Source organism: Alexandromys fortis, unplaced genomic scaffold (assembly GCF_014885135.2).
Source record: "Alexandromys fortis isolate MF-2015 unplaced genomic scaffold, M_Fortis_MF-2015_v1.1 scaffold_163, whole genome shotgun sequence".
Lineage (NCBI taxonomy): Eukaryota > Metazoa > Chordata > Mammalia > Rodentia > Cricetidae > Alexandromys > Alexandromys fortis.
The window spans coordinates 1,323,618-1,337,702 of NW_026068085.1; the positions used below are offsets into that span (position 1 = coordinate 1,323,618).

The 14,085-nt window shown below is 38.9% G+C and overlaps 1 protein-coding gene across 5 annotated transcripts in view; it reads right to left on the bottom strand.

Moving 5' to 3' along the window:
• Kiaa0825 (KIAA0825 ortholog) overlaps nucleotides 1-14,085 on the bottom strand; it is a 414,990-nt gene that overhangs the window by 222,617 nt on the left and 178,288 nt on the right. For all 5 annotated transcript variants that reach the window (XR_007588753.1, XM_050122178.1, XM_050122180.1 and 2 more), the window contains exons 16-17: nucleotides 7,027-7,251; nucleotides 1,983-2,385 (exon numbers count right to left, since the gene is read on the bottom strand). Coding sequence is in view for 4 of the 5 variants with exons in the window: in XM_050122178.1 (XP_049978135.1) it covers nucleotides 1,983-2,385; nucleotides 7,027-7,251 (628 nt within the window). In the remaining variant the exon portion in view is untranslated. The remainder of the gene's footprint in view (nucleotides 1-1,982; nucleotides 2,386-7,026; nucleotides 7,252-14,085) is intronic.

The window sequence follows — 14,085 nt, forward strand, 5'->3', positions numbered from 1 at the left end:
AAGTTGCTTTTTTCTTGTTTGCTTAGGTAATATTGTATCTTTCTGGAGTCTTTGATGGAGTTAAGAATAGTTAGTTATAGTTATAGTTTTCCTTAGTTATGATATAGATTATTGTAATTTTTACTTGACAACTGTTTTGTTATATGTAATTTTGCTCCGTTAAAGTTAAAGCCTTCTTTTTTTTTTTGTTTAAACAGAAAAAGGGGAAGTGATGTGGGAGTGTCATATATCAATCTCTTGATTTCATTGGTTAATTAAATAAACAAACTGCTTGCCCTGATAGGTTAAAACATAGGTGGGAGGAGTAAACAGGAGGAAGATGGGAGGAGTAAACAGAATGGAATGCTGGGAGGAAGAGGAAGTGAGCTCAGACCCGACAGCTCTGCTCTCTGGAGCAGAGACGCCATGCTCCGCTCTCCTGATAGCTCTGCTTTCAGAGCCACACACGATGAAGCTCTGACTCAGGATGGACGTAGGCTAGAATCTTCCTGGTAAGCGCACCTTGGGGTGCTTACACACGTTATTAGAAATGGGCTAGTCCAGGTGTGAGAGTTAGCCGAGGCTAGATATAATGGGCAAGCAGTGTTTAAAAGAATACAATTTGTGTGTTGTTATTTCGGGGCATAAGCTAGCAGGCGGCCAGGGTGCTGGGGACACAGCCCCGCCGCTCCTATTTCTACACCAAAGTGATAATCTAGTTTTCTATATGACTAGATCAGGGAAACCAGGCTACTAAGTACTCAACACGAAGGATAATATGAAATCTCATTTACTAACAAGGACCAGAGAAATGTCCAGGCTACCATTCTGCTAATCTGTGAGTGCAGGGTATTTTGGCCCCTGACTCTTTGGGGAGAGGACTTCTCTAGGTAGAGCCTGTCTCTGCTCCTGTGTGCATACCACCACATCTGACAGCACACAATGTCCTCCAACAGAGTTTATGGGTAAAAGTTGCTTACTTGATCTCAAGTGGATGTTGAAATTTTTGTTATTTCAGTTTTCAAAACAGTTCCGCCAGACCGGCATCATCCTTAAAGTGAAGTTCTAAGAGAGGCAAAAAGTGACCCACTTACAAGGAATGCCTCTTTCCTCGTCTGATTCTCAAGCCTGAGCTCTTCATCACTGCTATTTGCCAATAAAAGTCATCATATTTCAGGTGACCTTTAGTCATCTCTGGTAGAAAGTTACAGTAGTGTCTGCTAGCCACATGGATAGACCTTTAATAACTAGGGGTGGATGGGGGCAGGGTGTGTGGCCGTTCAAGCAATGAACTTGATAATGTATAGACCACCTGAACCTTTATCAATATCATGAAGTTTTTATACCTACAGACTAACCTCAACACAGAAGAACTCTACATACATATTTGAATTCATCAGGGACCCTTAAAAGTTTTTGCAGTACCACAAATCACTTAGCTGCTGGTGACAAACCAGGAGAAAGCTGACATTTCCATCCTGAAACAGCTGGGTGTGTTTATAGCCTGTGAGTGATATGCCCCAGTTGCCCTCTGGGATTCTTACATTACCAGATGAAAAATGTGTACCTTTTTGACAATCAGGTACACAGAAAGCAATAAAAAGCCTTTTATATCCATTAATTCTTTCTTAATTCAATCTGTACCCACTCCATTTACAAAATGCCTCAGGCTAGGCATTAGATACCCAGTTGCACACTGAAAAGGAGTGAAACTAAATTCTCCTTGGTTGAGCTGTACCCTTTTAATCAGAAACCTTAAGATAGAACCTAAACCAGGATAGTATTCCTGCATATCAATGGGGTTCAGATTTTACAAGGAACATCTAACAGACCAGGGTTTAGTGGGGGTACTTATCTTTTTCTGGGTTCCTCAAAGGCCCTATTATTTTTGCCAAATGACCATTGCTGCCTATCTGACATAATTTTGTTGCTGTTATGTATTGGTGACTTTGATACGGAGAATTCATTTGACTCAGGTGAGTAAGAAACAAGTGTGGCCTTACCAGTTGATGCTCAGTGTCTTTGCTCTCAGAAGCTGATGCTCCATCCAGTTGGGGTTTTGCCGCTCAATACTCAGTATGACCTTCTGGGTCAGTTGACAAGGGCTTCTTTCTCCTAAAATACTTTCCAAACACACAGAGATGAAGGCTGCTTTCTCTTTACTCCGTCTGTCAAGGAAGGCACCTGTTAAACGTTCCACGGTGTTCCCATCCTCAAATATCCGACATATAATTACAATCAAGTTCCAGACAAGCAGGCCAGCTTTCTTCAATTCAGCCAAGTTTTTTGACATTTTCCTCTCAGACAGAAAAAAGAAGTATTTAATTGTGGGAGGCAAGCATGCAATCACCGTAGGTAACTTGCTGATTACCACAGACACTGCCTGAGCAGCAAGCCGTGGGAAGCCTGGGGAGAGAAGGTAGAAAAGGTATGATTACTGTTAGCATTCTCATGCCATCACATCGTGCGTTTGCTGTGTGGGGATGTCGAACTTTTGTGGAGAAAATTAGTAAGACGTACAAGTGCTTAATGCTCTCCAGGAAAACTCTACCAGGAACTCCTGCACTACTACTCAAAACTCTCCAAATTTCTGGCAAGATTTTCCTTCTATAGATGAAAATTAGAAAACTTAGAATTATAATTTATATGTTTATTTTTTAAGATTTAAGCTTTGAAGTACTGGGGACACCGCTAACTAAGCAAAGTTCCCCACGACCTCTGACACCGCTGAGTCCCTTTAAATGCTTTCTTCTTATCCCTTGAGGTCTTCTCAGGACTGACTGGCTCCTCATCTTTCATTATTCCCAGACACGTCACCTCCTCAGAGTGTTTCTGTAGCCACCCCAGCTAAAGCAGCCTCACCGTGCTTTTCCCATCTCAAACCCATCTCTTTCTTCCAGGGGAAACCTGTGTTTGTGGCCTTTGCTGCAGTATCCTTCATCATTCAACAGTTACATCAATCAATGCCTCATTATCTGTCTCCATTCATAGAATGTGAGCTCAACGAGGCTGTACTGTAGCCCTGACACCAGTAAGCCAGAGCTGTTCAATGACTACTCATTGGATACACAAGTAAACAGGGTTGTGTGTTTGTGTTTCGTGCTAGCTCTTTGTTCTTCTAACACCTCCTGAATGTGGTAGTTGCTTGATGGTGTCCCTGGCCTCTCATCTGATGACTCTACATGATGCCATTTGCTTCCTGCTGTTTCTTTGAAGGATGTATTAATGCTGTCTCTAAAGTAGACTTTCTCAGTTTCCCACCACGGGCCTCTGGAAGCTGGGTAATTCTTTGTTGTGGAAAGCTGTTCTGTACCTGGGTAAATTTCTGGAGCATTTATGGTTTCCACTAACTAAATGCCAATAGCATCCCATTTCAGGTGTGACAATCAAAAATACCTCTATTCTCCGGGAGCATATTTGTCCGAAACTAAAAACTACTCTTTATTTGATTTTATGTTAACCGATTTTCTTTCATTTTGAGAAAGGCTCCCATGGATCCCAGTCTGAGTACAAACTCTTTATATGGCCAAGGGTGACATCAAACTTTGGATCCTTCTGCTAGCGTTCTACAGCAAGCCTGGTTTTATGAGCACTGGGGATCAAATCTAGGATTAGTGAATACTAAACAAGCGCTCTTGAACTGTATCCTTAGCCTGAAGCTCATTCCTTTAGATGATTCCAGAACTTTTAGTCTTGGCCTTCCTCCAGGGTTGCAATACCTGGAAGCACTTTCTGCTTGCTCCAGAATCCATTGGTTCAGTCGAAGCCAATGCTCCAACAAAAATCTTTTCCATAAAGTATTCTTTTCATTAAAAATACTAATTTACTACTGATAAAACAACATCTCAAATAGATATTTTACTCAACTGCTGTCAAAGAAATAAAATCAAACCAGTTTCTTACATACTTGCTCTTAAACACAATGGAGCACATACCAAGAAGCTGAGCTATGTGTGAGAACAATCTGTTTTTAATTGCATGCCTTGTGTAACATTTTGTGGTGTTCATTTCTATGTCATATCATTTGTTGATGAAGAAGAAATGGGAATGCACTTTAGTTTGTCTCTGCAGTGACTCTGTGCTCTGCTGTGCACACAGCTAAGGATGTTCGAATTGGTTCTGTCTCCTTATCTTTTAACAAGTTATAACTATATGCTTAAAAAGGCTGTAGGAATTCCTTCAGCCAGTAGCCTTTAAGATACCAGCCCACTTGGCAGTGGCCTCTTATACTATAAATGCTGACATAAAGCATGTGCTTGCTCTCTCTCTCCTGGCTTTTGGATTTGGTTGCTGTTCCCTGTCTGTGTTATCTGTGAATCTACCCCTAAACAAAAAACCCATTATTATACTCAGTTCTGAGCTAGTGTGAGATTATTTTACAACTCTCCTCTTCAGGCCTCTGTAAGCATTTGTCATTGTTTAGACAAAGTTATAAAAACCATGATCATATCTCATTAGACTTCCACACTGGACAGTTACAGAGTTTGTCTTCATGTGTTACATGTTTAGTTTTTGAAATCTTTTGCTAATCAAGACAACTTGAGACTGAGAGTTAATATACCATGACACAAAGCTCATAAGGAATTCACATTCAATAAAAATATACAGGAGCTCATATTCAGGTGTTTTTTCGACACTTTTTCTTTCTAAATCTGATCAAATTATTATTTCCCTTTGTGGCAGGAACGAGAAAGTGTTCATACGCAATGGAATACATGAGAGCGTGCCCGCTTTGGTTCCATGTACTCTGTGCTGTGTTCCCAGTGTTAAAGCACAGCATAAGATCATGTATCGTTTGAGAGACTAAATCTTGTTAGCAGCAGGAAGCTAAAGAAGGAAGCATGTCTCCTACCCATCTCCCACTCTACCCTCAACCCTCACTGTGGCAATCTTCATGGAGAGCTTTATAGACGCTTAAGTTCTTTAACATGTATGTTATGGGTGTTTGCACCCATGTCTTTATACAAGTGTCCTCGTACCAGAGGGCTAGAGTACATGTATCTGTGATCTTAAACACATAATTGTCCCCTGAGTCCATGGATGACTGAGTGCTCAACACGTACATATTGTCTGGCCTTAGTAGTGTCCTTATCTAAGGAGGATGCACTTCAAGACCTCTAGTGAATGTCTAAACATGTAGACGGCCAAACCCTCATATCTAGTTTTGTCTTATACATATCTGTAAAAATAATCTTAATGTATAAATTAAGAACAAGAATGGATTAACAATAAATTAAAAAGAATAATTTTAACAAGGCATTGTAATAAAATTATGTGAATGTAGATTCTCTTTCTTGAAAGAACCAAAGTATATATTAATATTTTTGGACTGAAGTTGAATGAAGGCAATGAAAACCACAAAAACCATAATAATAATAAATAAAGAGTGAAAAAGGAAAAGAGGGTCCAAGAAGTCCTGATTTGATGGTTCCTAAAGAGTTTCAGAACTCAGAGCAAGAATAAGGGATTCTCCATTGTCATTCACATTTAGAATGTACACAATGGTCTATAGTTTCTCTGACTCCTCTTTATGACTGACTGTCTATAGAATGCAACCCTACACCAACTTATAATAATATGAAAAATACTAATTAGTAAGGAAGACCCAGCAACTGGTACATATAAAGAGAGCACGTCTGTGACTTATAAGTTCTTTCAGATAGTCTGGAGACGTTCCAATATGCTTTTAGAAAAGAAAATATTTGCAATAGGACAATTGAGCCAAAAGGTCAATCAAGTGGTGTAGCAAGCTAATAATGTTAAAGCTTCCTGAATCCCTAAAAGTGAAGGTAACAGCCAGAAGGAAAAAGACCTGCAAACAATGGACAAGGCTTAGAAAAGGAAAAAATATTTTCCAATTTAAATTAAGTATCTTGATTAGATCCAAAGGCAGTTTGATAGGACATGAACAAATTTGAAGCCTTACTAGAAAGTTCCCTCATAGACAACTGACTTGAGTTTGTAATAGAAGTCTGGTGAACAAGAGCGACACTCTCTCTGCTCTCCATGGAGAAGAGTGAAGGAAAGGCTGGACCTTGTAGCTCCCTTCTATGATTTCCAGCTGGAATGTTTTATTGTGGGAAGGGTTTCTTTGGAGTCAAAACATATTCTTCTTTAAAAATGAATACAAAACGATAATTTACTTTAGAAAAGAGAAGATTCACACAGATAAATAATATAAAAGGAGAATGTGGAGATACATGATGACTCAAATACACTTGGTAGACGAATTACTCAAAACAAGACCGATAGATTCAGTACAAAACCTCAGGTCTGGGGAAGAGCATCCTATCAGAACTATTTACAACTAGCAGATGAAGTGCTAGTTGATGCCTAGAAGCTGCATTAAGGGGAAAGAAAGTGAAATGTGGTTGCAGGGTAAAGACAATAAACAAAACAGACAATAAAAGTGTGATCATGAGGGTACACAGATCATTATCTAGATTTAAAGTAGGGAAAGGTCATGCGACTTCTGCTAATGCTAAGGCAAAAATAAAAGATTAAAATTCCCGAGCGCTGAAAGGCAGTGAAGAGGAGGTAGGAGAGGTCTTCCCCAGGAAAGAGCACACCAATTGATTGTCCTGTGCCAAATGGTCAGCGCTGAGACCATACATACAGGTAGCACTCTACAGACTTAGCAGTCAGGAATATATATGTATCAGCATAAATTTATGCATGCAATAACAATTAGTAAAAGAAGAGAAAGAAACCATGAATTTGAAGAATAGTGGAGAGGAGTTTGGAGAGAGGAAAGAGAAGGAAGAGAAGTGATGATCAAATTATAATCTCAAAAATAAAGTAAAGAAATAAAACAAATTTCAAAACTTTATGAAGTACTAATAAAATAAGATGAATATGGTCATTTTCACTCCTAGCTGCATTGCCTGTGTGGCTTAGAGTGAAAGGAGAATGAAGCCCCCCCCATAGTTGTTGAAATGAAAATAAATGGCATTCATTGATCTTATAATTTTTAGAATTTTATATAACTGAATAACCCGAGAGTCTGTTTCTTTAGGGGACACTTTCTCAGGGAACTAATGTGCTCACCTTTACTTGGTTCTTTCCTTCTGGACTCTCTTGGAATATAACCCCATTCTCGTGGAAGGCTCTGAAGCAGATGATCGGGAACGCGGGGCTTGTTCAGGTCTGTCTCATGGTTTCTCCCATACCTCAGCACGGATATTACCTGCTGCACAGTGTCCTTGACAGCGTCCATCAGCGCCAGTCTCAGACAGTGGATGACTTCTGGCTGCGACTCTGTGCACACTGAGACTGAAAAGACAAGGAGCATATTATGGTTAACAAAGCCTGGCTGTAAGCCGTGTCTTGTTCATCTGGGATCTCACAGTTACCCTGTATAAATGTATAGGAGAGCCGAATTTAATTATATCATATAAATTACATCATATAAATTGAGAATCAGCTCAAAAACCATTTGAAATAGAGGTTTTCCCTACCTGGTAATGAAAGAATGCCAATTAAGACCATGGTAAGCAGCAGGACTGACCGCCGACTTTGGACTCTGGTGGTGGGGTGGCAACTGTATAACCTTTACCGAGAACCACTTCTCAGCAACACTGAGATCCCTATGCTGCTGGTGCAGCTTTGCTGCACCGTGCTTGCACCTGAAGGCCCTGAGCTTCAACACTACACCCCCAGCACTAGAGAAAAAGTCTCCACAATCAACATCAAAACAGCTTTAACATTTTAGTTAAATAATGACACACTTAGGCTTTTCTGTGAAATCCTAAGAAACGAAGACTATAAGAACCTAAAGAAATGCGAGACACCATCTAAACGCCCAATTAGCTCTCAGATATTCATCTTCACAATAAAGCCTACTAGTACACAGCTAAAAGATAAAGCAGGTTAGGGAGAGCAAGGTGCACCTTCTTTATTTAAGAATACCCATGCGTGCACACAGAATCAATAAGAAGATGCACGGTGCAATGGTAGACGTAGTTATCGAGGGTCTCAAGGAATGCTTCTTCCATTCCTCGTTTTACTTTATCTTCTCCTTTCCATGCTTATAACCTGCCTTCCTGTATTCTTTTTAATTATATGAGATTACCCAAGATGGGTAGCATTTATATAATAAGTGTGATAAAAAAGTCTGCTTTGCTTGTTTGATTTTTAATGACTACAAAATAAGAAGGCTGTTATTTAAATCAATAAGGAAAAACATTTAAGCTCCTTTAACATGGAATTCCTCAAAAACATTTTTCAAATGACTAATTTATTTAATAAGGGCTTATCATTAAACCACCATAGTAAGAAAGATCTTGGCAATATCAAAACCAATAATTTAATTTGTAAAATAGTGTCACCTCAGGAAATCAAAATGTTGTTCTTTATAGAAACGGTTCGGGTAAAACTATATGCTTTTCTGTTTGTTCATTTATTTTTGTTTAAAACTCAAATTAACTAGATGGCATGGTGAAGCTATTTTTTCATATCAATAACTAATATGCATATTGGTTATACTCTAGATCTAAGGGGAAATTGAGGTTTTTTGAAAATTCTAGGAAGTTCTTTCGTCTTATTTAAAAGATGTTTTCTTTTTATAAATAAAGTTTCATGTATTGAAAATGGCAGAGAAAGCATCTCTCTAATAATTGATGTATTTGACACATCTGAAAGAGTGCTGATTGCTGTGTAAGTATTAGCTGACATTATTAATACCTTAGAGGGGTTTTACTGCAGTGTTAGTCTCAGAATCGCTATTATTCATTACGAGGCTCTGAGGCATCTTGAGCTCAGAGCTACAGAGAGGCTTAAGCAGTCTCCACCACCTCAGTCTTGGGCCCTCCAGACCCTTTGCCCCTCCAGCCACCCTTTGTCAGATCAATGAACAGATGCCAGACATCAGGTAATGGCTCTTAACATCTTATCCTGACTTGATCAACTCTTCCTGTCAATGGAACCTAAGGTATGTAACATGGTGACCAAGGACAGGCATGCTCTCCCTATCCAATGCATGCCTGCAACTCTAGCCCTAGGAAGTCTGAGGTGGGGAGACTGTTGGAAGTTTAGGACAACCTGGTTTACACAGAGTTTTCTAGACCAGCCAGGGCTATAGAGACAGAACTTGTCTCAAAAAGGGACTGTGGCAAGATGGTCCAGTACTAGCTGTCAGTACCTGGAACCTACATGATGCAAGCAGAGAACATCCTCCTCCGACCTCCACATGAGTCACACGCACACATGCACGCGCGCGCGCACACACACACACACATGCATGCACACTCAATAAATAAAATGTAAAACAAGAAGTTAAAGTAAGTACTTAAACTCCTAGGAGACATAGAGTAGAAAACACAGAATAGTCCCAACTCCAGTTGCTACAGGACCATGTGTTAATTCTATCTAGTCAACATAGAAGGGGAAAGCAACAAAAGTATCACTCAATGATGACTTCTAATTTGATTTTCCACCTTAATATTAAACTTAGTATTAAAGGAGCTGACACAAAGGCAAAGAGACATAAAACTTGGGTTGTATTCTATAATTTAAAGAATTTATCATCAACTAATTTTATACTTCAAATCAATGCCAACATGTAAAACTATTTAATACAGGAAGAGTCTTTTGTTTTACAAACACTGAGAGAAGAGGTATTCACAGTGTTTTTGGTTTTGATGACTTTATTAAGACATTTAAGAAGAAAATAACAAATATTTCACCCTGTAGCCACACTTTCCTTCCCAGCACAACACCAGGGAGGTCTCTGAGGAAAGCTGAATGGTGGGAGAAGAGCTTCTCGGAGGGACAAACCCAGAGCTTATTCTTAGTGATATGCTGTTAAGATGATAAGTGCCTTTCAATAATTATAGGAATAATCGTAGAATTTGTTCATTTCAGACCTGATAGAGCAGAAAAGAAATTATTACTTAAAAATTTTCTATAATTTCAAAGAATAAGAGTAAGTAATAGGTTTTCAAGCTACCTTCAAGAAAGATATTCTATATAATCAAGAACAGCCTAGTTTAGCTTTATAAAAGCAATGCTCAGTACATTTGAACGCATTTCTAGGTAAAGGCATTGGTCTAAACAGACATTCTATGGGAAAAGGCTTTCCTAACTATATGTTGGCAGAGGGCTCATATTAAGAACAAAGAACTCCAAATTATAAATAGCGAGAAATTTCCTTTTGAAACACAGTACTTTGTGCAATGAATATATACCACTAAAAGAGACTGAAATTAAGAAATTTGCAAATCAGGTGCCATTGAAAACAAAGTTTCCCTTTAATATTCAAGTAACTAGGGAGTCAAAAGTAACAATATTAGTGAAAATTCATCAAAATACTATTAACACTTTTTTTTACTTAGAAAATTAAAGTTTCATGGGTGTTTCAAAACTTTGGATGAAAGAAATTGTACATGTAAATCTGTATATAATGAGACTTGCAGTTTTTTAAAGTAGGAAATCAGATAATATGATGAATAATAAGTAGCTAGGCAAATATAGTATATAGTATACTATACATCATATAGTATTTAGGATCCAGGATCCATTATATAGTATACAGGAATCAGTATATAGTATACATCATATAATACCCAGTATCCATTATACTGTATTCTTCATGTACTATACAATATTCAATATTCAGTATTACATACAGTATACCGAAATCAGTATACAGTATACAGGATGTATCATATAGTACCTGGTATCCATTGTACAGTATACAGAATATAGTATACAGGGATCAGTATGTAGGATACAGGATACATCACACAATATACATCATACAGTATACAGTACGCAGTATACATCATACAATATACAGGATACACTCTACATCTCTCCAGCAAAAGATTTTTAAGAAACTGAAATAGTAGACGAGAAATAGGAATCGAAAGATAAAAATAATAAAAACACATAACAGGTAATTATGAACATGCCACAACAAAACTCATTATTTTATACAACAATTGTAGTCTAAAAAAGAAAAAAATAAATAATTAAAGATATTAGAGAAAAAGAGAAAAGAAATGAAAAATAACCTTTTCATATATTAGAAAAAAATCAAAACAAGTACCAGACAAATAACTTATGGACAGGATATATAACAAGCTCTTTGAAGCATCCCACCCAACAAAATAAATAAATGAAGTAAACTGAAAATTTTTTGAATAAATATTTTACAGAATAATTTTTAATGTACCTTAATAACAGAACACTATTATATCATTAATAATGGGCAAAAGTAAATAAATTACATGATGCTATGTATTCCTTTAATTTAAATTAAAAAACAGGTAATTCTAAGTACTGCCATGGATGTGAATGTAATGGTTACATATCTGTGGGAACGTGAAAAGCTATGATTCTTCTAACGCAAATTAGCAATCCCTCAGAGTGTCAAACACTGACAATCATATAATCCACCATTTACACTTCAGAACATTACCCAAGGGGCACATGCTCACATAATGCTTTATTCACGGGCCCTACACTGAAAGTAACACAGGTGTCCATCCAGGGAAGATTCTCACGGAACACGTAGCAGCAATAAACAGAAATAAACAGTCAACAGAACATAATATAGCCAAAAGAAACAGGCACAAATGAATGCACAGATTTCAACTTGTGCAAATTTCTGAAACTGTTGGAAGTGACCCCCACGACACAAAGCCAACCATGTCTCTCAGTATCTAAGTGTCACCCAGAGCTACTTCCTGAATACAGAGATCAATGTGAAGGGCACATGCATGTGAAAGGACTTGAACATGGCGTCTCTCCTGTGCAGCTGACACAGTTTCTACATTGACCAAAATTACTGAACCCTTCGCCTAAGATCAGTAGATTTCATTGTACTTAAATAAAGGATTTGGGAGTAAGAATGATAGATCAGCGAGCAATAATGCTTGTTGTAAAACCATGAGGTCCTCAGTTCAGAGCCCCAGAAACCATGTGCAAAGTCATGAAGTGGCTATGTGTCCCTCTTTGTCCTGGGCAGGGGGGACACTGAGACAGGAGCACCAGTGGAGTTTGCTGGTCACCTAGTCAGGAAAGCAATGAGCTCCAGGTTTACCAAAGAGGGCACTGAACATCCATGAGTGGCCTCTGTACATGTGTGCACAAAAATGTCTACATAACAATATACATACATGCATATATATGTATACGTACATACATACATAATACTTACCTATTTACACCCAAGCACACGTAGTGAGAGACTCGGAGTCGTCAGATAGACTTTCTGGTAGGAAGACAGATATTGAGAGGGACCACGGGTAGGAAACAAATATGGCAAATAACAAAGGTGTAAATCTTCCTCAACCTCTTGACTTAAGACAAAAGTCTGGCAGCAAGCCCTTTGCTGATGGCCGATGGGCCCACTCAAGGAGTTCAAGACTGAATCAGGACATATCACACCATGGTTCTGGGCCAATCAACCACCCTAGCTGTCTTCAGCTGAGCAACCCTATGTTAGGTGAGGAAAACTTTTGAAAACCCCAGTCCCTAAGAAGAGGCTGGAGCTTTTGGCTTCCTGAGTGCCACCTATGTTTGGCAGAGGGTCTTTTTCTCATGGGTCTTCTACATGTTGTGTATTGCCTGCCTTTCTTCAATGGCAGTTCTATTTCCACTGGTTGAGATTTCCCTCCTGCAACCTAGGGAACTGCAGATTTACCATGCCCTTTAATTCCGTAACTGGAAGAGAAGATGAATCCGATAAAGCTCCTTAGACTATCTCACAAGCACACACAAGTGGCTTTTACTGTTTCTAAAGATACAGTACCACCAGAGACATGCCACAGATGTCCAAAGATGATGCTCAGATAAATGGGTATGATGTTGAAGAGAAATAGCCCTAAAATTCTGAAAGACTATAACATAGCAGCAGGCTGCAGCTACTTATATGCTGAGAGAAGAAAATGTAGCGGGACTAATAAAAACCCAGAGACAGATATTGGGGTTCAAGCTAAAAGATCAGAGAAGCAAAGCAGCAAACCAGTAGAGAGCTCTTACCTCTACAAAATCTTCAGACTAAAAAGAGAGCGAGTTCCCATCTCATTCTACCTTATCTTCTTCTTTAGTGCTGGGATTAAAGGCATGTACCATCACTGCCCAGTGTGTATGGCTGACTAGTGTGGTTGCTGGGATTAAAGGTGTGTGCTACACTGCCTGGTCTGTATGGCTGACAAGGGTAGCTAGCCTTGCACTCTGATCTTCAGGCAAGGTTTCTTTGTTAGATCATAAAGAAAATATCAGAAAGTCACTATGTGGGATAAAAAGGCAGGCAACTGCAAACCAACTTTAGTAAGAAGAAAGAGTTAGCCTGTATGTGCATTCTAAAGAGCTCTTTTCTTTCTTCCTTCCTTCCTTCCTTCCTTCCTTCCTTCCTTCCTTCCTTCCTTCCTTCTTTCTTTCTTTTTTGTTTTTTTTTTCAAGACAGGGTTTCTCTGCATGTCCCTGGGTGGCATCAGGAACCACTGACACAGAATGCAGCTGTAGCAAGGCCATGGACCCAGAAATGACCCTCAGTAGCATTCCGAGCTGGATGTCACCATGGTCCCCGGTGGCAGCATGAGACTCTTAGATCAGCATGGCCCCTGTGGGGAAATATCCCTTCAACACCAACAGGGTCACAGAGATGCCAGCACTCCTTTGTCAGCCTTGAAGTAAGAATGACTATGGTCTGTCTGAGTGAGCTATGTTGAAGTCCTTTATAGCCTTATCAGAAGAAAAAACATACAATGAAGATTTAAAAAATAAGGTACTATTAAGTTGATGTAGGTAGGTAAATTATACTTGTGGAAGTAGGGACCTAGAGTAGGTAGTAAGGTCATGTTATGTTTCATTTGTGTAGACAAAGGCTGTTCGTTTGTTTCTGCCACCCAGACACAAAATAATCACACAGAAACTATATTAATTACAACACTGCATGGCCAATAGCTTATGCATATTTCTAGCTAACTCTTACATCTTAAATTAACCCATTTCTATTCTGTGCATTTCCACAAGGCTGTGGCTTACTGGGTAAAGTTCAGTTTGGCATCTGTCTCCTTCGGCAGCTACATGGCTCTCTGAGTCTGCCTTCTTTTCTCCTCTATCTCTACATGGAATTCCCACCTTGTCCCACCTATTTTG